At 35.4% G+C, this 24983-nt stretch overlaps 3 protein-coding genes across 6 annotated transcripts in view; 1 reads left to right on the top strand and 2 right to left on the bottom strand.

Moving 5' to 3' along the window:
- LOC124298105 (serine/threonine-protein kinase tricornered) overlaps positions 1-10104 on the bottom strand; it is a 117012-nt gene extending 106908 nt beyond the window's left edge. Inside the window, exons 1-2 of the mRNA XM_046749713.1 lie at positions 9960-10104; positions 5014-5156 (exon numbers count right to left, since the gene is read on the bottom strand). Coding sequence (XP_046605669.1) covers positions 5014-5156; positions 9960-9961 — 145 coding nt within the window. The 5' untranslated portion in view covers positions 9962-10104. The remainder of the gene's footprint in view (positions 1-5013; positions 5157-9959) is intronic.
- A 321-nt stretch (positions 10105-10425) lies between these two features.
- Positions 10426-14583, top strand: LOC124298109 (transcription initiation factor TFIID subunit 11). 3 transcript variants are annotated; one of them, XM_046749726.1, is made up of 6 exons: positions 10426-10814; positions 11002-11139; positions 11360-11613; positions 11704-11791; positions 12078-12174; positions 12370-14583. In XM_046749726.1, the coding sequence occupies exons 2-6, from the start codon at positions 11005-11007 to the stop codon at positions 12501-12503; spliced, it is 708 nt and encodes a 235-aa protein (XP_046605682.1). In that variant the 5' UTR covers positions 10426-10814; positions 11002-11004; the 3' UTR covers positions 12504-14583. The 3 variants fall into 3 exon arrangements, with proteins under 3 accessions (XP_046605682.1, XP_046605679.1, XP_046605680.1); XM_046749723.1 differs by having other exon boundaries at positions 11002-11148; XM_046749724.1 differs by having other exon boundaries at positions 10426-10818; positions 11004-11148.
- Positions 13155-24975, bottom strand: LOC124298102 (ER degradation-enhancing alpha-mannosidase-like protein 3). Of its 2 annotated transcripts, none has more exons than XM_046749703.1 (18): positions 23959-24975; positions 23576-23803; positions 22949-22994; positions 22771-22871; positions 22613-22652; positions 22057-22169; positions 21820-21973; positions 21571-21699; positions 21317-21488; positions 20981-21138; positions 20663-20767; positions 19890-20234; positions 19612-19773; positions 19410-19508; positions 18756-19073; positions 18369-18582; positions 18129-18241; positions 13155-16556 (listed from the first exon to the last, which is right to left on the bottom strand). In XM_046749703.1, exons 2-18 carry the CDS (start codon positions 23695-23697, stop codon positions 14922-14924), a joined length of 4026 nt encoding a protein of 1341 aa, XP_046605659.1. In that variant the 5' UTR covers positions 23698-23803; positions 23959-24975; the 3' UTR covers positions 13155-14921. The 2 variants fall into 2 exon arrangements, with proteins under 2 accessions (XP_046605659.1, XP_046605660.1); XM_046749704.1 differs by having other exon boundaries at positions 24285-24975.
- Positions 24976-24983: the final 8 nt, after the last annotated feature.

The raw sequence follows: 24983 nt of genomic DNA, 5'->3' as shown, positions 1-24983 counted from the left end.
CCGGGTCACGCTTCATTTTCGAGGGCCTGCACGAGCACCTATACCTATTACTATAATGTATAAAAATTCGTCAAACATTTGATTGGCGTTCGTCGATTGCATCAAATACGCACGGCTCGCCAGCCCGACAGTTTCAAGCTGCGCGTATTATACACACATCATAGTGTTTTGAATTTGACGGCGAGTACGTAGCTTCTACATTACATATGTATGTATAATGTGTGTGTGTGTAAAATAACGACGTATGCTTCGCGTGTAACAAGGACGGCTACAGTGGATGTATACGTGTATAGCTGTATTTTACGTCTTATGTACACTCGACGAAATAAAAGAGTAAAAATAAAAAATATATCGTAAAAAATGAATAGAAAGAGAATATACGATACGGGTAGGTACCGAAAAAAAATAACCAACGACGTCGTTAAAAATAATTATTTGCGCATAGGACACGCGCGACAGGGAAAAAAATCTGCTGCTGCCAGCCTTTTAAAATCGCCCAAAAGCGTCGTCTACTTCCATTCCTAACTTATGTGGTACGTGTAGGTATAATATGTATGGACGTGCGTAATGTACACTAAAAACGGCGGGACACTGTGCGAATCAGCTATAAATGTATAGTACGGAATATAGATAGATGTTGATAATTGTTTATGCTGGGTAATCGATTCTTTCCCGTTTTTAATATTCCGCGGTATCTCTTCTCTATGTTTCTGATTTATAAACCGTATAATGCACCGTCCGTGCAAGTAATGTAAAATTTTTAAAAAATCACTGAAAGTCTCAGCGGTGCCCGTATAATACGTTATATGTGTACGTGTATATAGCCAGCTGCGCTAGCTGTGTGATAACACTTTGAAGAAAATATTGGCAAGATGCGGTCTGATTGATTAATGATTTTATCTAATAAACCGCTATCGCGGCTCCGGCTGAACGGTGAAATTTATTTACCCTATAAACCGATGACTGAACTCTCGGGATTCTCAGGGTGGTTGAAAACTCGGTTATCGGCAGCACAGAACCAATATTCGATATCGTTCGCTCGCTACTTTTACTGCGGAGCGAGCTTGATTTATCGGGAAATAAAAATATAAAAGTTTTACCTTATTATTATACCTATAATACAAGTATAATAAAATGAATTTCATTTGAAACTACTGAGTACCGGTATTTTTATTATTTTTTTTTTTTTGTGTTTACGGAAATAACGGTAGTTCAACCTCATTTCAAAATCTACCACCTCCCACTTGATATAACTCAAAATGCATGTCACAAACATGAGTCATGCAACAATCATCACACGAATTTTTTACTCTCCACATTTATGAAATATCGTCGATGGGAAAATAATAAGTTTATTTATAATTTAGCGAGATATAATTAATCAGCCGTGAAGAACACGTTATTATTCTATAACTCGTAGTTTGATGTTCGCACATCAATGGCTCTGCCAATGTTACATCTACGTGTTAAACCCACCTTACTTATACGTCATGCAAGATATTTTTTTTTTCTCATCAACGGTCATCAATTTTTTTTAAATCAAAAAGGAAAAGAAGAAAGAAATAATTGAAAAAAATGACTCAAATACGAGAATCAATGTAAGATCAGCAAAAATTAGAAGTAAAATAACTCCGATACGGTTAAGACAATTGTTTTCAAATTTCACACTGACGTTAAAAATGAAATTGAGAACAATTTGTACAATTTTCATTGACCCACTAGGATTTTTACCCACACGTATATAATATATAAACGCACTGCGTCTCCTTTATTTTAGCGCTATTTGGCAATCAACGCCGTATTCCGGCAGCCCTGACTTGGCGTAAGTATAGAACTTTTTTCCTCATTCTTATTTTTTTCCTCTGATCTCCATCGCACGACCGGCAATCATTTATTCAAGCAAAAGGAAACATTCGATTCGTTACAAAAGTATAACGAAAGAAACTATCAAAATTGCAGAGCAGGTTATTATCGTCGTTTTTTATTATTTTTAATACACACACACACAAACAATATGTAACCGCGATTTCGTCTTTCCTCGTCTTTCTTCTCTTCTATTTTTTTCGTTTCTATACACCTTTCTCTCAATTTTACAGGCATCTCCTGCACCGGGCACACATGCAAAAAAATCCAGAGAGTGCAAACGTTAACGCGGAGTCACACGAATGACGGGCCAACGTGTGTGATATCATACAGAGTTGAGAATATCGAAGGTGTAACCCTCGTATATAATACCAGGATGTACAAATGAGCGGTCATATTATAATAAGCGAACGTTTTGACCCAGATCTAAATCGATATGCAAATCGTGGATACAGTTGGAAGACCTTTCCGCGAGATGAGTTTTCTTTTTTAATTTCTCGTGTCTTTCTTTCTTTATTTCTTTTTTAATATCCGTCGAGCACGACGATCTGCCGCGTAAAGGCGGAAGATAGTGCCGGGTCAGGAAGTCGAAAATGCTGCGTGACGATGAGAAAGAGATACGGATTTAACCCGGCTTCTGAAAGTTATAATACCCGACCAGCCGCCGATCTCGACGTTATATATCCTGTCTTTCAAAGTTTCAACGAACCTTATTGCGGTAGGTATAAGGTACATATATACCTTACTACTTACTTTACAAGTTCAATTTTCTCCCTCTCTTTACGCTCTATTTAAAAGTCGAACGGTTTCGTGTCTCAAATACGCGACACGGACTCTGTCATTGAACCTATCTAGAATATTACCCGTAAGAACTTTTATCGCCGTTTTTCGTTTAGAAAACATTTCTGAAACACCGGTTGCCAGATCACTCGTCTCGTGCGTGTATGTACGATTTTTCAATTTATTTTCAACTTTCGAGATTTTTTACAGGTATTTAATTAACACTGATTGTAAAACATGTCTTCGTCAATAGAGACTTACCCAATTAATGAAGAAAGAAAGTAGAGTGAGTGTATACATATATAAAGATAAATAAATAAATAAATAGACACATAAATCAATTTATCTGATACGGAACAGCGCTTTCTTGTGTAATTGGAAAAAAGGATCAAGACATGCGCGAGCGACTTCAGGTACAATGGAAATAAAAAGAACGACAATTTATATATGTAACTAATTTCAAACCCGAACGCATATGTAGTTCAGTCAGTTGAAAAAGTGCAAAGTACATACCTATACTGATGTATTATACACCCATATGTACGTAGGAACAATTCTCGTATGTATGGATGTAAAAATCGATGAAGATTATTATACCAGAGGAAGAAGAAAGTCGCGCGATGCGGACAAAAACAAAAAAAAAAACAAAAAGAACGTAATGTAATTTCGAAGTTTTTTTTTTTTTTTTATATAATTATAATACGGTTGTCCTCGCACGATATTGTTGCACGCTGTATACTGTGCGTAAAGAAAGTGAGCGAAGAAGAGAATTTATCTGAAAAATATCGTCAAACGTAACGCATTCATATTATACCTTTCGAGGTTATCTAAAATCACATTTCTTCGTAGCATATCTACCCATTATACTTGAGAGCATTAGCGGCCCGTCAGAAAACTAGCTTAAGCATATATACGTATACCTAATATATAATACAAGATATTCGATCTGTGTACAAGAAGCACGCAATCAACCCCTCGCACACTAAAAATTCCCGGGGCATGACTCTCTTGACAAACTTGTGATTAACATAATAATAATAATAATAAATATAACAACAACAACAACAACACAGAGAATACAGAGAACACTCGAGAGAAAAATGCAGCCACTGATTTCGTGACTAATCGTACCTCTGCTTATTTATAAAAATATCGGTCCCTTTTTGAATCGGAAAATAGAATGCTTGACACTTTTTTGCGATAAAAGAAGCATTCGCATTGTGCAAAAGTGCATCACGCATTAAATGAGTTGGCAAAAAAATTAAGCAAAAACAGAAGGAAAAGAAAAAAAAAAAACTAAAAGTATAGGAACCCCCTTTCTTTCCTGTTTTATAGGTATTAGAATAAAGTTTCGAGATTCGATAAAAAAAATCCGAATAACGGTGCAGTTTTTCGGATCAAAACGAATGGAAGAAAAAATAGATGGAGATACACGAGAAGATGGCGAAAAATTCGTCGAATTTCAGGCTGTCTGGTTAAATCTTCTTCTTATTTTTCGTCTAGCTATGTATCTACGAAAGTTCATCTTCGTTGAACCTGGGCAGTCAGAGTCTGATCTTCGGCTTTAGGAGGAACGAAACGAAACCAGTTTCCCACGATAAAAATCAGTGGTAATCCCGTACAACAACACGGAACGAGGTGTACAAAGCGACGATAGTAAATCGGTATAGTAATTGCAATGGTATGATTGTCTAAGCCACAAACAAGAAGAAAGAATTTTTGGTTTGACAAAAGATTTTTTTGGAGGTGGTGAGAAAAGTAATCATTTGTCAAGATATTTAAAGATTTTACGAAATATACATTACAATTACAATATGAATTTAGAATTTTATTTAGAAGTCAAGGAAAAGTCAAAATTCAATTTCATCTTTCGTATTATTATCTTGAAAAATAAAAAATGTTACATGCGACATTCACGCATCGGCAACAGCTGGTATTTCTCGACTTTCAAACAAAACATAATGTATAGTTTCATCTTTGCGCAATGATCATCGTTTCGAAAAACTTTAAAAAGAAAAGTTAGCTAGGTGTTGAATCAACAAAATTTATATCGCAGTTTACATACAGAGTGAATTTCTAACGACTGCATGGTCCGTGGTCTGCTAAAATTCAGCGGAATCAAGTCAACGTATTACAAATAAAATGTCGCAGTTTTTAACAAAAATTGTATTACGTCAACTTTTCCAGTTGATGTATAAAAATATTCCAAAAATTTTCCAGGACTTGATCAGCAATTTTTCTTCCCCAGGATAATTACAGGATTTAAGAACGTTTAAGGAACAATAGACGCCGCGTACATTGTACACGATGCACACGTATCGTAGCATCATAATTTACGCGAATCGCAGGCGAGTATTATGATATCCTTACCTTCTTGATTGGAGTTCGGATTGGGATGCGAGGTCGCACTAGGAGGCGTCGGAGCATCGTCTTCGGCGACGCCCATCGTCGTTGTCAATCCCGCGGTCTGCTTTGGCTGATGAAACGACTCCACGTCCGTCGCCTCTTCGCACCTTGTTGCGGCGAAAAGCAGAAAGAAAACCAAACAATGAATACAAATATACGGTATAAAATTAGCGAAGAACGGTATAATTGGGACGGTAAACAAATCACCGCTATATGGATACAGTACGTATAAAGCACGTATAAACCGGAAGAGTTCATCATAAAATGTGTATAATCGGGGAAATCGAAATACCTATAATACACGAATTTCATTTATATTTTGAATTTTCTTATTGTCTATTACGCCGTTACACAAGTGTGGCAGATTTTTCGAAATATCACAAGCTGCATGGAACGGGCTACGATTATAATCTTAAAAACTTCTTATCTTAATGAGACTGAAACTAGCAGCCAAAATTAGCAGCGAAACGTTTTAATGTCCGAAAGTCAAAATTTTGTGAAACACCTCGAACTCCTAATACGTTTACAGAATTACTAGGATCAAACTGAACTGCATTTTTCTATTTCCAAAAAGTTAACGCTGGCTGCCAGTTTCAGCTTCATCTTATCTTATATGTAACGTCTTATACGGCTATGTAGTTTTTCAGTTTTTGTTTTCTTCATTCTTTATACAGAGGCCCCTCTTATGCCGCAGAACGCGCCAGCGGTGTGTGTGCGTTGTATGTAAGGTGTTCATTTTAGCAGATATGTATGCATACAGTCACCGCACACGTAAAAAGAAGGAAGGAAGGACGGAAAGCGGGGTTCCTGCACACACACACACACACACTGAAATTGCAGGCGTCACGTTATAGCGTAGGTCGGTCGCCGTCGCTGTGCGAGAGCAAAAGATTATTTCTTTTGATCATTTTCATGCTTCCTTGAACAGAATGAGCTCGCCACCAAAGCCCCTATACGTAGGTATACCTATCCTCTTTCTCTCTCTCTCTCTCTCTCTCTCTTTCTCTTTTGTACTTCCTTGTGTGGGTGTTGGTCTGAACGCATGAAAATGCGTGTACATTAGGGTGTTTGAGGAAAAAATAATTCGCGACTTTCCACCATGGCACCCCCTAAAAGTTTGTTCAAGTTAAAAGAAAGGTTCCAGAAAAATATGAGCATTCTACGTTATGTGGAACATCACGTTCAGTTCGTTTTACACTTTTACAAATCTTTTTAACTTCGTGAAGAATCATCAATTTACGTCCCTAAGAAGACCCAAACTTGTAATATTAAATCTCCAGTTAATGTATGAAAATTGCAGCTGACGATATTTTCATTACTAAGTCAATCTCATAAAATATTTATAATTTAATATGAACTTTTAATATAGGAGAAGAAGATTCCCGGTTGATATATTGTTGTGTTATGGATCGTGATTTTCGGGTTGAATATAAATGTCAGGAAAAAAATAATAATTGAGGTGCTACAACGTGTTTCAAAAACATAAAAAATTACAAGGAGCGCGATCTTCCACATAACGTAAAACGCTCATCTTTTTACAGAATCTTTCTTTTGACCTGAAATAACATTGGAGGGGGTGCCACGGTGGAAAATTATTTTTTTCTGAAACACCCTGGTGTACATTATACACGCGTTTCCACATCATGGACATAATTTAGGCACAGTTAGGCGGCAAGAATCTCTTTCTCCCCTGCATCAGCTCAGCGACCGTAATGATCGGGCCTAAATGTACTCTCTCTCACTCTCTCTCTTGGAACCCGCATATTCGCACGTTGTATCATGTTTTTACGTGACAAAGCGCACCCCTAGTTTTGACGATTTGCAGAAAAAAATAAATACCAAAAAGTCAAGTTATGCCGACGTGGATAAACCACTCCGTTCATTATTCGACGAGACATCATATCTGATACGTGCAAATAATGTAGAAGCAGAATATTATATGACTGTAATCGTGCGTTTTATTACTCTCAAATTAATCTCGCGAATAACATTAAAAACCTGCCGCAATAACAATCAATTATGTGTAGAAAATAATAACTCTCTATCGATCCGTGTAATATTCATAACAAAGAGGTAATATTCATTAGTTATTCACTGACCATGATGAACAGACTAATTAGTAAACCGGTCACCGAAGCCCGCAAAACGTACGTTACGCCGTGTGGAATGTTTTGCGGAATTTTCCAAAGGCTATAGGAGTGGGTCAATCCATAACGAAGGCGGCCGGAAACCGATCTGATCGATTTTTATGCAATTAGTGACGTTACATATATAGCTACAGCTGCGTATAGAATGTTCGAATCAAATTTCAAACGATACGAAGAAAATGTATATTTTTCCGTCAAAAATATGTTCGACAGTTTTAGTATGTTAATTAATAATCGCATGTGCCTGTATACATGTAACTAAATTAACTGCAACTTGTGAATTAAATTAAATTTTGCCGCATCTTGTAAGGAGTGGTATAAAACATAGATCGAATTTTTGTGGAAATTAGTAGAAATTATTAGTTATTAATGAAGCTGGGTCTGGAATTTCCCTAATTGCAACTGCAATTACATATCGAGTTAGCTTTAGCCAATATTCGCCAAACCACTGAGAATTAATTCAATAGATGGTACCTTAATGACTCAATGAGCGTTAGACAGGCGGAATAGAATATTGAACATCGAATATCCTCCCGCTGCCTCTACTGTGAGAGTTTTATTTGAACATATTTGAAAGCTGAAGTAGACGGGAAAAATATCACAATCGCGGATTATTATAAGAGTGGAAGAGAAAAGCTGCAACAACGATTCTATAATCACGTCACGAGGCGCGTAAAATACAATCACGTGATTTACCAGCAGTAGCAAACAATCTTGACAATACGTTTGATAAACGGCAAATTTTACTTACGAGAGCTTGAAGTTTACGCTACGAATTCTGGATAATACCGGCCGACGATGAACCAGAATTACGAGTATCCGGCACTTTGTGTTTATATACGCCGGTACAGAAGCAGCCGCAAAATAAGCTGAACGAGCTGCTCCTCTGAGAGTCAGAAGATTCCGATGGATACTTTTTTTTACCTTCTGCGAGATCGATAATTTTTTATTAAGAAATATTGAAATTAATGTTGCTGCAAATATTGATATTACGGGACTGCAATTACTACGCAAAATAAATGTTATTTGATCGTTTAATTAGAAAATCACTTTCAATTTGAGAACTAGAAATAAAAAAAAAAAAAACAACTAGACAATAAATACACCATGCTTTGCTTCGTATCTTCGCAAATAATGTTTTACAGGAAAACTATCCCACAAGTTCTGTCCGTCGGACAATGCGAGGAGTGCAGGGACGAGTTTTTGCACGAGCTTCAAGGGCATTGACCCGTATACATATACTGCGGCGCCTACGACTCTAATGCACTGGTCTAAACGTACGTACACAAATAAAATTACCTTAAATGGAAGAGGAGTCGAAGAGTTTTTGGTCGTAAATTATATGAACCGTATTGTAGCAGTAACGATACACCGATGATGATAGTAATGATGATGACTATGATGACGATGCGTGGAGTTGTTATGAAACTGGTAAACCGAGGTTTCGTTTTTAATTTCGATGCAGCTAGCTTTTTATTATCGGCGCTGAAACGCGTCGCTGAAAATCGCAATTTTTTTTCAATTGGGAATTTCGGTACAACGACTGTGTGATGATTAGATTAACAAAACGAATTAGTGTAAACCGAGCGTATATTTTCTCCGAGCGGGAAGATTCTTCAATCGGAAAATTTAACGAACTTGAGTCTCTATTCACTCTCGGAAAGTTAGAGAAGCTTTGAAACGGGAGGCATCGATATTCGTTTAGCAGATGTTAGGGAAAGAATTAAGGAAAGTGTATCGGATGTGGTAAGATAAAACTTACGTGTCTGATATTTCGACCGCATAGGCGGAAAGGAAAAAGGTCGAAAACTCGATCTCGTATACAATAATAACTTCACCTTCTCTCTTTTATTTCCAAGATATCAAAAACAGGGATATTGTATACTGAAAATTGACAGGCCAAGACAGAATTTTCGACGTCGTTTGAAAAAATTGTGAATGTAATTACATTCACAGGATACAGACTTGTGTACGTATCTACGTACGTACGTCAAACCCGCATTTACATTCGACTCCTCATTCGTGCAGGCGTCTAGTTTGACTTACCTACGTATGCATAGGTACTTTAAATTCTAGTCTTCGTGTACCTGAGCGTCTACGATCAGAATAAAGACCCGAGTTTCGAAAATGGTATAGGTGGGTATTACATGTGTGCATTGTATACAGTAACAGGCGAAAAATGACAGCGTACATACGTGTTTACCTAAAAACACGCCTATAAATTGCCTCATTATTTTTTGCGACAATGGTATCTATCTGGCCATGTGCGAAAAAACGACAATCAAGTTTTGTACGCGCGTCTGTCTGTATAAAAAATGACGTATACGTAACGCTATTATTGCAGAGATTGCGGAGTCGCGATTGAGAATAACGAGATGAATCGCAACGCGGTAAATGGCAAACAATTAACCGTGCTGAGTAATAAAACGCGAAACAACCAAGCTGCTAATCAAAATGCGTTGTCGAATTCTCGGTACGCGATCTGTTACATTTTCGATGGCAGAAAAGGAATGAGAATAAGAATAAAAAGAAAAGATTGGTAAACCGGTTTTTACGCACAAACATCAAAGAACAAAACCCGCTGCAGGCTCTCTCCGACTTTTCAGCAATATAACATGACCAGTTTGACGGTTCCAATATGGAACTGTGCCATTTTTAAAGCGCGTTGGTTATTATACAGAAGATGTTTTTTTTTCCAACTAGTGTAAACGTGAGTCCATAAATATTATATTACGTATCGATGAGGAGGAAAGAGATACTCACATTTTAACACATCAACACGAAGAGTTGGCCGACATTAACGAGGGTTGAATGCTTGGTTGGCGAAGAACGAAGATTTCCGTTCGATTTCCTCGTTAATACGAAATCCAAATAAATATGCAAGAGGGAGAGGTAACTGAAACACTGTACTGTGTTTGTATTGTGTATATCCACCTGCACCTTTTCCTCCTCCTTCCTCCTCCTTCTCAAAGCCGCAACACTTGGCAAATGTCCGAGAGCCGTCTAAAATTCAACTTTGCCGATGTGTGCACGAGCGGTAGGTGGGTATATTTACCCCGTTTACGCGGCGATGTACTCGACCCCTTTCGCCGTTAAATCACTCGGCTGTTAATAACCCCGATTGGGTAACTACGGCGTAGAAATTTTTACGCGAAACGCGACCGAAAGTACGAGAAAATTGTTAAAACAATCGAGTATTGACAAATGCGGCGTCGCGACACCGCCGCAACATTTCTCTCGCGATTGTTTCGACGGTTTGTGCTGCCGCCGCGCGGGCAACTTCGGAACTAACGAGGCGAACCTTACCCAGCGTATTTACGTTTCATCATTGTCGCCAATTTACGGTCCCAACGATTACGATCGTGACGACGATTTATTGATGGGGATTCTCCGTCGTCGGTTGCCGATATTTGCCGCTACTTTTGATAACCTCGGTGTAGTAATTTTGAAAAAGATAAATCGTCGCAAAGGCAGGTCACGCAGGTCGTGACGTCATTCGTGCAGTAAACACTCGTTCTGTCAAATCAGTCAATATCGCGCTACAAAAGCGGTTCAAATCAAATTATCTTCAGGGTTTAGGACGCGTCAGCTGACCGGACTGTTGCTGTTAAAAACATCGTGAGTTTCGTTACTTCTTCAGCCCTCCTTCGGACAAATTTTATTTCATAATTACACCGATTATGGTGTTCGGCTGTTTCTAACCTATATGCATGTGTACAAAATTTCACCGATTTTCAAAATTTATGCAATTTTGTATTTCATAGAACATTTTGGCTTTTTATTTTTATGAACTTTATTGCTTCAGAGAATGGATAATATTTTTGGTAAAGATGATTCTGGGAACGAAAGCGAGCTTGTCGATATTGAAGATAAGGACAGTCCGTCTAGACCCTCCGGAACCAGAGACAGCGATGGCATGGATATTGACGACGTTCCTTTGAAGGTGAAAGGAGTAAATATATTGAAATTTTCAGCATCGTACTTTTGCAGTCGATATCGCTAATACGCGGAGAATTTAGAACATTTTTATACTTATATTGCAATTATGAAAATCGAGAACTCGAATTTGCACAAAAATATGAGCAAAGCTGATGATCTCCTCATCTCTTCTCATGCGGTTCTCGTCAAATTGTTTTGAATAATTTGGTGTTTTAATTTTAAAGAATGAACCTGACACTTCAAGTCAGAATTCTCAATCAGACACAGAAGAGTCAAGTCCCCAACAAACTAGTAGCGGAATGCTATCAAGTGACCATATGGACTTGAAGAATGATCCAGAGAGTCAAGACGAGCATGAAGACATTTTTGGAAATGATATAATGCTCCCACATTCGGTACCGACAAAAATAGATGGAAGAAGAGAAAGTAGAGAAAAGAGTAAAAAGGAACTGGAGGAAGAAGAGCGGGAGAAAATGCAGTACGTTAAATATTCACCTTTTTGGTTTCTATTTGTGAGGCGACGCATTTGACAATACGTACAAAATAACTTTCACCATTTTTATTCTAGAGTTTTGGTATCTAATTTCACGGAAGATCAATTGGACAGATACGAGATGTACAGAAGAGCTGCCTTTCCCAAAGCAGCAATCAAAAGAGTAATCAGATTTTATCAAAGCTTTTAGTTAGTTCTGCATTCTCAAAATTATTTCTAGGTGTAAATTCCTTGAACAAACTCCTTGTTAAATAAAAATGCATGTAAGCTTCTTGAAAGATTACCTTAATGAACTAATATTTTACTCGCGTTTTTCTTTCAAATATCTACTCAATGTTGATTGCATAAATTTATTCCGACCAACAATCACAAGGTCAATACCTAATATCTTATTGCCAAAGAAAATGATCAGACGGCTCTTCCATTTTGTTGTTTTCGATTCTTTGCAGATTATGCAGACAATTACGGGCTGCTCGGTATCTCAAAATGTCGTGATAGCCATGTCAGGTATAGCTAAGGTGTTTGTCGGCGAAATTGTTGAGGAAGGTACGATATGAAAAACTATATCTCTTGCACAAAATAATTACAAACTCCGATGTATGCAAATTTCGATGGCTCAAAAAATTGACGAATATTTTTATTGGAGAAAAAGATATTGTAAAATCCATAGTAACTCTTTCACTGTAAAGAATATAGAGAGCAGAAGCTGAAATAATGTAACAAATATGCACCTGTTTAAAGCTTTGGATGTCATGGAAACTCACGAAGAAACGGGCCCATTGCAACCAAAACATTTGAGGGAAGCGGTACGCAGGTTACGACTTCAGGGACAAATACCAAACGGTAGAGCACATAAGGCATTTTTCAGACTTTGAGGAAAGCATGAGCTTTTTTGCAAATGGTCAAGAAAAATGTTATTAAAGTGCAGCACGTAGTACAAACGCTTTTGTTATAACAAAAAAGGCTAATAGCTGGAAAAACGTCCAGAAGACTTCCAAAAGCTACAGCCAATGTTAGAAAATGCGAAATGCCAATCAATATCTTATTGTAATAACATTATGTTTATGCATTAGCGTCTAATTTTGAACCTGTAAAAGGTCATTAGAGTTAATTTATTAAATCATAACAGAAGCAATAAATGAAATTCTGTTATGATTTTAGATCTACCTATACAATATAATTTTAACGTTACTTGTAAAATACATTTGAAATCTCTTCTCTTCTCTGGCAATATAAATTTTTTCATCCGAGAGTTATACTCTAATCTGAAACTTTTCAATGTATGTTTCCCAAAGAGAATTCTATTCTTGTAACATTGTTCTCTTGACCGACAAATGTAGAAAGAATTATATTTTCTCTTATTGTTACATATAATGAATAAAAAGATATATCACTAAAATCCTGATACCTGTTGTATTTCAACTATGAGAAATACCAAAAAACCATGACTAAATGAATTCGTACTAGGGTATTTTTCGAAAGATAAAATTTTTTCAAAAGTATATCTCGACACGTGCACAAAAAAGCATGATTTATAACGATTTTATTTCCAATAGTCAATAATAGTCATGCGTCACCCCCGTTACCAAAAACCTCATTCCGTAAATATCTTTACTGAAATTGATTTATAGTATACTATGATACAATGTTCTGTATTTTGTTATTCTAATATGTACAAAGAGTTAATCATACTATAAAAATTTGTAGTAACTTTACTTCTCTTAAAATCTTAAATATCCTTATGTTATTTTTGGCAGATAATTACTAGTTATACGGTACTATAATTATCTTATTTTCACTTAACAGTATTTAAGAAAGAGTCATTTAGAATTACAATATATTTATAAATAAAAAGCTGATATTCATCATAGGATCTTATTTACACTTATAAGTTATATGCATTCTCTGATAGCAGTAAGCACGTAAGTATATAACAACTAAAAATTACAACTTAATATTCTTAATTGTTCATCGTACGCTTGCAGATGTTCACTACATTTCAGAAACCATTGCTCATTGAAATGATGAAATATATTTTTATACCACGATATAATATTAAAGAGTAGTTGATAGATCTACTCGCTCGATTACAAATATTATACATTATCATTGTAAAATAGCTAACATAAAGCATTATGTTAGTATTCCTCTGGTAATTAGAAAATTTACTTTACAAATACATACAACAGATATTATACATCTTGCATCGTCTATATCACGAATTAAGAAATATTTTACACAGTTCTATTATTATACTTCATTTCTTTACAACTGGTTAACACACATATTTCAATATCTGTACACTAATCCGCCATATATTATCTATTTAAATTATATCTCAGTTTTCTGTACACGAAATCTGATTAGTTTGTTAAAATTGAAATAAAAAAATCAAACATTCAAGTAGAAATTATAGTTCTCCGATAATTGGTATCATTAAAGTTGCATTACAGATATGTGATTTTTGCAAATAAAAAATGAAATTTCAAGTTTCTTTCTCATCTTTTACCTTTAATGGTTCGTTTTTTTCTGGTTTTTCTTAAGCTAAATAATTATACGATACAAAGCGTAATTATAAAATACTATCCAAATTGTGAATAATAAACACCTTCCGATGCGATAGGAAACTTAGGATAAAATTAAAAGCTTCCAATTATGGATAGTAATAAGTGAATGATATTCACCAGATTTTTTTTCGCTGCCGAAAGTTTCATATTTTCATCAACTGTTGAACTTAGTAAAGCAAAGTATGCATATCTTTAGGTTAAATTCACTGTTTCCTGCAGTTTTATACCTTTGACAGTCTACGTACGTATATTCACAACCACATCAATGTGTATTGAACTATCGAAAATATATATACATTATGTAGTTAACAAAACCTCATGCATTGTCTCCAAATTATACACGGCATTATTCGTGATTTCATTATTATTGCAAGTTTTCAACATAGAGTCCATTTTCGAAAAAAGCACCATTAGTTGATGATTTACAAAAAAGATATAGTTTCGCGCTACTCTTCATGAGTGATTTCAAGTAATAAGTAATCATTGTCATATTTCCCATCTCATGACATACATTGTTAGATTAACTTAATTCTTATTTCTATATGCATAGAAATTTTAGGTATAAAAATGTTAAAGCTCGCATCACTTGAGTCTTGAGCTAATCTTAATTTGTCAATGATTTTTTTTTTCACGGTTTATATTTTACTACCAAGTATCAACTAGTGTAATTGGACTTTTCTTTATTTCAATACATTTATTATCAAACCTATAATCAAAATACCATCATTATAATTCGTCGTCGATATGTTTTTTACCTTCTCTGGTATCGGCATTAATTTTTATTTGCGAGCCAGCATGTTCTTCACTTACGGCTTTCCCGTTTTTCCGTTCTTGATTTCTTCCTTTCTCTTCTTCTTGTTCTTCTTCTCCTTTGCCTCGATACTCATAATTACTCCTTTCTGGGTTAGCATATCCCGTCGATTGTATTTCTTTTTTTTGTTGAAATTCAGAAAATCCTTTCAATATTTTACCTTCATCAGATGCCCACAAAGGTTTTTTAAAATCTTCCAAAGGGTCATTCGAGCGAAGTTGCTCATCGGGTATGTGCTGGGTTTCTAAATTTATTTTTGTATTCAATTTAATTTCATTATTATTACGCATATTACTGTTATCTTTATTATTATTATCATCATTATTATTATTTTGAGAATCACTAATCTCTCTTCGGATGTCTTGTAAAAGCCTCTTTCTCTCGTCATATCTTGCTTCCTTTTTATCGAATTGTTCATCTCGATGTTTGTCGACAATTTCTTTGTCATTTTCAGTGTCCCAATCAGCGCCACGATTAATTATGTCAGATTTTACTTCAGACTTGTCATAGTCCAGATTTTTTAGCGATGAAGAACTAGATTCAGTTGGATTCTCTGCCGCTTTTTCAATCTCGATTAAAATGAAATTCTCAAAATCATCCAAATTCCGTGAGTCTATTACGTTAATCTTGCTATATTCCTGAAGACTTTTGGTTTTCTTGGATTCTTTACTTTCAGTATCATCTGTTCGAGACTCTCCAACGAGAAAATCACCTTCTGATTCTGAAAAGTTAGTCAATTCCAACGAATCACCAAATTCCTTTCTTAGTTGATCGATCAAAATCTCGGACGGATTGTTGATTTGTATAGCTTTGTGAAGATGATCCAAAAGCACTATGTGTTGACTCATATCCTCGTCTTCTCCTTCGAATATTTCTCTGAGTAATTTACCAAAGAGAGCGTAATTTTCTACTTCAACTTTTCCCGATTCTAACTGCTCGAATAACTGTTCCATTTCTGGGTTTGTTGATTTTAGACTCTTGAGCTTCATTGCAACATTCTTCAGGAACGCCATATCATCCATTTTTGATAATAAATGCTGCTTCAGTAACTCTAATCGCCGTTTATTTATGTTAGTTACTTCATTCGTTTTATCTGCAACTGATAACTCGGGCCCCAATTCACCGAGCTCTTTCAGAAACCAAAGGACTTTGCGTGACAAGTTCATGTTGTTTATGACATCATTGGAGAGTCCTCGTTCGGTCTGAACCCACTTGTAATAGCCCTTCATTACAGAGCCTTTAATATACAAACTGGAATCTTTTTTAGTGTTTGCAAATATTTGATTAACAAACATTTTACGCAGGAATCTCCATTTCTTTTCAAAATCTGAGAAATCGGCATGCTCCTGAGGTGTTGACAATGTTTTATCAAGGTTCACTGTTATTCTTATTTCTTCTTCAGTTAGCGTATGTGTTATCTCTGCTTTTAAATGCTGAAATTCTACGATTATCTTCTGGTCCTCCTCTCGTATGATCTCAGTGTGTTTCCCTATCGGAGTAGCAGTGTTGCCCGTTGCAGAATTTTGTTTCAACAAAAACTGTCCCGATTCCTGCCATTATCATACGACAAATTTGAATATATTCAATCCAGGGTTTAAAAACAATAAAAACTGCTGAATATTAGTATAGAGAAGAGTTGTTCAGAATTTACTTAAAAAGCTATTATGTGCTCTTAATAATTATAACTAAAATCTTGAATTTCACGATGCATATCAACTAAATGTTTTGAATAATGAATGTGCTGTATATCCTTTGCATGTACTTAAAATGTATTTTCTATAACTTTCTAGCGTAATATGTTTGTTTCATTGCCAAATTGAAATTCGTATCCATTTCTTACAGGAGTAAAATATGTGTGAAAGTCAAGTATACGGTAAAGAATTAAAATAAAAACACGATACCGTAGAATTTATTATCATCTCATGCTCAACTTAAAAAAATGAGCGATGGTATGATGAAGAATGTTTTTAAAAAAAAGTATTAGGTACCAATAACATGTGGTGTGGCAACAGTAATGACAGAATGTAGCTAATTATTACTTTTACTCTATTTATTAATCATAACTTTGAGCTTAAAATGCAACACAATTTTTTCCTTTGCCACACTTTACTCATCGATATAATGTCAGTATGATGAAATAATCGTGTGGTACATAACTTGTATGTCCTAGGTATGTGTACGTAAGTAATTTACAAAAATATATAAAACATATTTATATTCCAATGATACGCATAATCTCTAGCAAAGTCTTGCGTATTGGTAAATCCATCAATATTTAGGAACTTGTACAGGAAAAACATTTCAATTTGCCTACAATTTCAATCTTTTATGAAAACCTGCACGGACTCAACAATTACGTGACTAGAATTTGATTGCGCAAAGTTGAAACACACAATCAGCAAATTTAATTGGGCGAATAAGTAGAAAAAAAAAAATCTAAGGAATGATATAAAGCTGATTACAGCATATAATTTTTTACAGCACAAATTCTCATACAAATCTCAACCTGTCCGAGTTAATATGATCAACTGAAGTATATCAGAGAAACGACACACCCTACAGTTTCAAAACTTTCCAGATTACCGGGTTTTAATGCAGAATACAAATTATCGAAATTGAAGGCAAAGTTAAATTTTATTGTCCTATTTCATTTGCAGGAAATCCAGAATGATTCAGCCTGTATACGTAGTATCGAAGTACGTAATATACCAACAGTATACAGGGCATGCCATGAAATTGTTACCCGAATTGATATCTGGTAACTTTCGTAGGTGGAAGAATGTAGGTATCATAAGAAACGGGAACAACATGCGAATAACATTGTATAATAACACAGTTCCTCAATTGCATTCTTCAACATTCTCAGCCACCCTCAGTTTTTGGAAACAAAAATTGGTTGAAGCACCCTGTATTTTTGTGACTTACTTCTGAAAGAGCCAAAGTCAATTTCCGTTAATATTGAGAGAATCAACTCTGACTTTGACTCCATAGAAGTACTGGATCCCATAGAAGAATGTAGTGTAAGTTATAAAGAAGAGTGTATAGTGCTACTTGAATCGCGCTATGAGCCAAATTGCAAAGTATTCGACAAATATAAAGGCTAAAAACCCAGGAATACAAACCTGTGGAGCCATTTGTCGGACAATAAATTCTTTGAACGAGCCTTTAAGTCGCTCAAACATAGACAAGTCGTTGGGAGCTTTGAGCTGGACTTCATCTTTGATTATATATTCTCCTGTAGTGATAAAAATTAATTTTTATTATCTCATATTTTTACGTTCACCACGTATTTCATTATCGAACAATACGATTAAAGTGAAATACTTGAACGTGTAAGGTACAGTTTGAAATTGTTTAATTACCAATAGTGACCACAAGTTGCCCACGACTAGCAACTATAGCCTCTAACAATCGTGTAGCTTCTGCATTGAAAAGGAAGACAATAGGTATAACCACATAATCAACCTCATTTCCATCGCCAGACATAGCAAACATTGGAAATGTTGCCGCACTCGAACCAACCACATTGTCCAAAACTACACCTGCCAGTGCACCCGCTTTCTGGATCCGACGGGCCTGTAACAAGAGCACAGATATACACATACTTTAGACGCCTTTAATGAAAAAAGTTTGCAATATCGTACAGCACATTTAATAATAGTTACTGATCTCTTTGAAGGTTGCTGTGTATTAGACACATATGTTCAACAGAACTTACAAAACGCCATCAGGATTCCGAAGTACATTACCTTTTCCACAAACATGCAGTCACCGCGATCCACTATAACAATTTTTCCAACCAGCTTATCTGCGTTTTGAAGTTCTGTACAAGCTGTCGGTGGCTCTGCGTATATGACTTTGCCAGTAACTTTACTGTTTGGGCCTCGCAGCTTGCGTCCAAAGTGAGCAGGACCAGCCAACAATGTCGTTTCTTGTTTAGGATGTGTTGGGAGTGTGAACGTAACAGCTTGAGGCTTTGTTTCCGCTTGCTGGGTCTGCATCTTACTTAGCTCGATCATTTCTTGCATAAATAGAAGCCCTTCCTCTGCATCTTGTGCAGTATTTGCCTGAAATATATTAGCAAACTATATTTAATATATATTGGAGAATTAGATAGGAGAGCATGTTCGCCTCAAAAGATTAGAATCGTATATCCATTCTCAAGGTGAATTCGATTTACAAAAGAAGCGAGCACTAAGTGCGATTCTTCTTATTTTCCTATCTTGCTGTTGGTAAAAAACTGGGAAATCTGTACTTAATGCACATTTTTGGATGATTTTTTTGTTAAAGATCTCAGCATTGAAAACACCAATACTATACATTTTCTATACATCTATGTGCAGTGCACTGTTATTCAACAATTGGATTGCTAGAATAGAGTTAGCTGATTATAATTTACGAACGTTTGCAAATGTGTGTAAAAGCTGAACACGCCCATCAGCCCGCGTTATAATAGTGATACCCATGTCACTAAGTAGTGATAAGTGTTCCAAATTGTTTGCCTGAACAGAAAATGTTAAGTAATTATAGATCAACTTGTGAATATTAAACCTTTAGCACAATATCGAGGAATTGGTTATCATTGCAACTATGAAAATCGCTTACTTGAAATTGCGAAGCACTTATTTTTCGCTTTAATGTTCGCCTTGGACATACATCTTCCACCATATTTCGTAACGGTTGGCGTACAGAGGCTGGGAACAAATGTAGACTGTTTGGACACGTCCTGTCAAACTCATCTACATCTATTATATCCTTTTCAAAACCCTGTGTTACATACAAAGAAATGCGAGTAAGAAAATTTTGTGATAAATAATATCATAAAAATAAGCACGGCAATTATTTTAACAGTAAAACAAACATCGTGATGGTGAATAACTCACCGAAGACGTATTTGAACCAATGGAAGCTAAGGTCAATGGTAACAAGTGACCTTCTGTAGTGAAAACAAATTCGTCTGGATCAATCACTAATTCGCTAGGCTCAGCAAATAATAAAAATAAATATTTGAATGTTTCAGATAGTACAAAGCTGTCCATGGTATCATCATTTTTATTAGTACGGACGTCAGAAACGGCTGCGTAACCGCAAGAAACTCTAGCATAGGTTTGCAGACTTCTGAGCACTTTACGACCCACGCCCAAGTAGTAATGATCACCAGTTGCTCGGTACAAAAAATACGTAGACTCTAAAAACTCTGGTCTCAATGGGTGATGACCCCAATGTACCTGTAAAGTGAATTTTCATGTAATAACAGTCGCGTAATTAAATCTAACACACACACAAAAAAAAAAGGTGTGCTGATATGTCAGGGATGTAAAAGTAAGAAAAGTTTAAATGAACAAATTAATATGCTACATTACATAGGTTTCTTAAAAGTTTTGTAACTTATTCTATATAATGTGAAGGAGCCTTGTAGCTTGGCCATCGTCATCAGTCAATGTGAGCTCTACTAAAATGACCCAAGTCTTAATTATACTCGTTTGAATTTATGTTTCTAGACTGAACAAGATTCGATTTTTTCAAGAATTTCGTAGGAATATTCCCAACAGAACAAAATTGGCGATAATATTTGATTTGTGGAATCTAGGGCTTTTAAAACTTTGAATCATGTAACTGTTTACGACTAAGAGACGGTAATAAATAAAATTTTTACTTGGAAATCTGTTGTAAATGCTTCTGGAATGAAATTGTGCCTCTGCATAACTTGATACAGCATTTCGTGAGTTTCAACAGCTGGTTTTATGTCTCCTTTCAATACCTGTAATAATAAACGGATATACTAATCGTTAGGTTACAGAAAACGATTTTATAGTAAACGTGATATTATTCTATCACAATGATAAGTTTTTATTCTTAACTATGGAGCTTTGTGTTCAGAGAATGACATTTAAAAAAAGTGGTAAGTAATCGGTAGCTGATATTATATTATTCAGATTGTACATAAATTCAAATTTTCAAAAGAATTGCACACCTGCAAACCTGGCCAGAAAGCTAACAATGCGTCCATAAAATTTTTCGAGTTCGTATTAGGCCTATGCATGTGGACATCCAACAACATCGGCCCTTGACTTATATATTTCATCACAGCTTGGTAATGCTTGTTGAATCTCCCCAAGTACTTTTCGTCACCTAAGAAAAATGTGAAAATTAATTATTGGTAATTGAATACTCAGAATGACGAAAAGCTATGTTTGAGACTGCTAAATAAATGATTCTACTAGACATTTATTAGTAGTTCACCAATTCTACGCATCAATGGTAGGTGAATTAACATTTCATAGAATATTGTTCAGCCAGTGATACGTGCCTAGTAGAATATATGCTTTGAGACAATATTCGTAGTATGAGTCTATCCCAGCACCAACACCAGAGTCTCGACGCACCCAATCTCCAGAGTTAACGTTCAATACAGAACCCATCAAGTCTGTACCTCGATGGCGCATTCGCCAAAGACTGTCCATTGCCCGCTGCGCCTTTTCCTTTATGAAACAAATAAGCATGGAAGATCATATTTGATATCTAAGAAAACTCAGATGTTATAGCCGAGTGGGAGAAACATACCTCAAAAATCGGCTCTCCAGTTAGTCTGGATAATGCAGCCATCTCTAAAATCATGCTTCCAGCACAAGCAGTACAGGTTTCTCTGGTTGCTTCAAGAGGTATACCCTTCATCCCATTCTTCAGATTTATCTATCAACAATAAGGATTGAATGAGAAAAAATACGTTAAGATCAAAATGGATAAGAAAAAATGTATTCAAAACAATGAGATCTTGATACTTGCAAAGAATTGGTTCGTAATTATATTTACCCTGCCATATGGAATACCAGTTGTTGTGTTAAATGCAGGCAAAAATCTGTATCCCAAATCCTTAGCAAGGTCCAAAAGCTCGCCTCTGTACCAAGGCATGATGTCCGCTCGTTGCTGCATGTATTCAGCTAGTATATGACTGCTCAGCAGTCCTCTGTTATCAAAAATATAAAATATAAGTTAAGCACGTTGTTATTATAAATACAGTATATTTGGAAGTTCATTGATTCTATTTACCCAAGTACTCTTATGTTGGTTTCAAAAAGGGAGACAATCACGTCTGTCTCAAAAGATACGTCTCTGATTACCAACTTGACGGCATTTTGAAATTCTTCCAAGTCACCCAATAGCTAAAAAGTTTTTAAATTTATTTAATAGAGTCGATGTGAAAATGTGCAGACTACCAAATAAATACTCAGATTTACAGAAATATAGTGATGAGCAAAAATAAATTAATAATATTCCAAGACGTTGTTTATTCCAATCAGATTACTTGATGTAAATCGCAATCATAAGCTAAGCGAATTATTTATGCGTGCGATAATCAATCCAAACGCTAAAAACGTGAGAAACATTTTATAACAAATACAAAACTCTCAATATTCACGTTGAATTGTGAGGTTTGACTGCATTTGGCGCATAATGCAATGTCTTTAACTGCAATTTAAAATCAAATTTCATGGTATGTAGAATTGTTAGAATACTGTAATTGAAACATTAGAATTTTCCAATTGCAAATAATTGAAGAACATAAACTTCAATTGTCAGTTCTACATAATATTCAATCACTCACCACAAGAGTGTCCATTGCATCCACCAGTGTTAATGAGAAGCTGAAATTCAATAAACAATTACTTTAGACTTTATCGATTCTTAGAATTTTATACAACTGACGAATGATTTGAATTTTGGAATCATTGCTTGTGATAAATATCTCCAAATATTGCTTACTTGCCAAGCGTAGTATCAATATCACCTCTATCTGGCTCTGATCCTCGATATCTCCCTTTACAGCTCAATGGCATCAGCTCATCAGCCGGATATGCATTGTCCTTTAAAAAATTGCAATTCAAGAAACGCTTATTCAGCACTTTACAAATCTAAGAACCTTAGAATTTCAAATACTTACCATGTAAGCATTGTATCCATGATAAAACATGTCCCGTGCTTCCTCCCTAAAAAGAAATCACCAGTTTTGTCAAACCTATCTACATTTTAAACGAAACATTTGGCCATACGTAAATAATTTGATTCTAGATATCGTTGGAAAACCTTGCAAGATACGGGCAAAGTGTTTGCTAACCGTGAGTATAATAAGTATTGACCGTTTACAGTTAAGAAAGTTGCTTGACCTTTATATCAATAAAAAATCAACCACCAAAAAAGTGACAGTAAGGCTGGAATAACCTTGAAAAATCCAACGCTTTCAATTATTGTAATATCCTTCCAAATACAGCAAAAATATTTATTTTTTTCTGTCCAGAAATTTAATAGGCCTAGTTAATAAATAGAAAATATTTCACTGTTACCCAAAGTTTGGAATATAAATTTTCCCAGTAGTTAAAAGAAACTTCAAGTACAGTTTCCTATGTGAATAGATAACTGCTATCAATATTTTACTACTCCTCCAAAATCATGCCTTCCTCTCAGTAACGGTGAAAGAAATTTTTCGTTAAAACGCCCATAGATAAAATATTACATAAATCTGTTTGGATAGTGACACGAGTAATAATTCATGCCAAATATAAATACTCACTTTAACGCTTCTCGTTCTTCCTTGCTCATGTACTCAATGGGGTCATCCTCAGAAGCTCTTACTATCGATATGAAAGCGCATCCAAAGAGTAGGATCCCACATATCGATGCAGCATAAGCCATTTTAATTGATCACTTTCTATTTTCTGTTGTCAAGATATCAACACTTTCAGAAAATGATAGGGCATAGTTTTGCGATGATTTGGATCCGAACGTAGTCAAGTTCAAACTGTAATTAATCGATATATATTACTTTCTACATTAAAAGTTTTTAACTTCATATGCAAATTTCAATTTCTTAGTACGTGTCTGTTTATCGTCATCTGAAGCCTGTTGATCTTATTATTATGATTACTATTATTATTATATACAGTAAGTATTTACCTAATTTGATGGTTTATCCAATTCTTATTATTGTTAGTTTTATTGTTTTTGTATTTCAATTTTTACTTATCACACTTCTATTTGTTACAGATAGTTCCAAACTGGTGAAAAACTATTTTTACGTATCTCACTGATGTCTATTATTGTTTTTGGGCGGTAATATTTACTAGTACTTGTGTGTAGGAGAATGTTTTCCCTCAGTGAAGGAACTAATAATTTCTCGGAGAACAATAATAATGGTATAATGAGACAGCATAAGGTTTCAAAATAATGTTAAATATATAATTCTTGTGACGAATTACCGAGGTATTTACGTAAAAATTTACCAGTTCGTAACTTGCCAGATGGTGCAGAAGCACGATAAGAAATAAACTCAACACACCTCACAACTGATTACACATTTTTATCAAGGCCAGATGATGTGGCTGTCAGTCGAACATCAAACACTTCACAAACCCAGTTGAGAAAGTCCGTCGATTTGTAGAACGAGTATTAGGTATACGTATGTTTACTTATATTACCTTACATAGCCGAAATACATTTATACACCTTTTCGAGGTGTTTGATTTTTAACGTTCCAATTTTATTCACACTGTTCATAGAATTTAACAATAACGTTGAACCAATTTAACAGTTTGTGATCCGCAACCTAACCTCAGTGATAAAAACTAGAGTAAAGTAAAGCCGCTCAAAGAATAAGAGCAATCCATTATTCACTCCCACTGTTGCGCGGATGTGGAACTCGGATTCTACAGTCTGAGTCACAAACAATCAAACTTGCATCGAAACTTGTAAGTCTTGTACAGCCTTGACGAAAATGTGATGAAATATTTTATTTGAAAGACTAGTGATATAACTTCAGATTTTAAGAACCGAGACTCTGGCAATTCATGGTTTCGCAAACGTGGTACTTTTAGGGATTTTTAAACATACATCATACTTGTTTCAAAAACCAGAGTCTCGCGGTCTTGGAAAAGCCAACTTTTACCGTTATTCATGAATAAACGCTGTCTGGTTTTGATCCA

Source organism: Neodiprion virginianus, chromosome 2 (assembly GCF_021901495.1).
Source record: "Neodiprion virginianus isolate iyNeoVirg1 chromosome 2, iyNeoVirg1.1, whole genome shotgun sequence".
Lineage (NCBI taxonomy): Eukaryota > Metazoa > Arthropoda > Insecta > Hymenoptera > Diprionidae > Neodiprion > Neodiprion virginianus.
The sequence above is the reverse complement of the archived record's forward strand: the minus strand, read 5'-3'. Positions and strand labels throughout refer to the sequence as shown.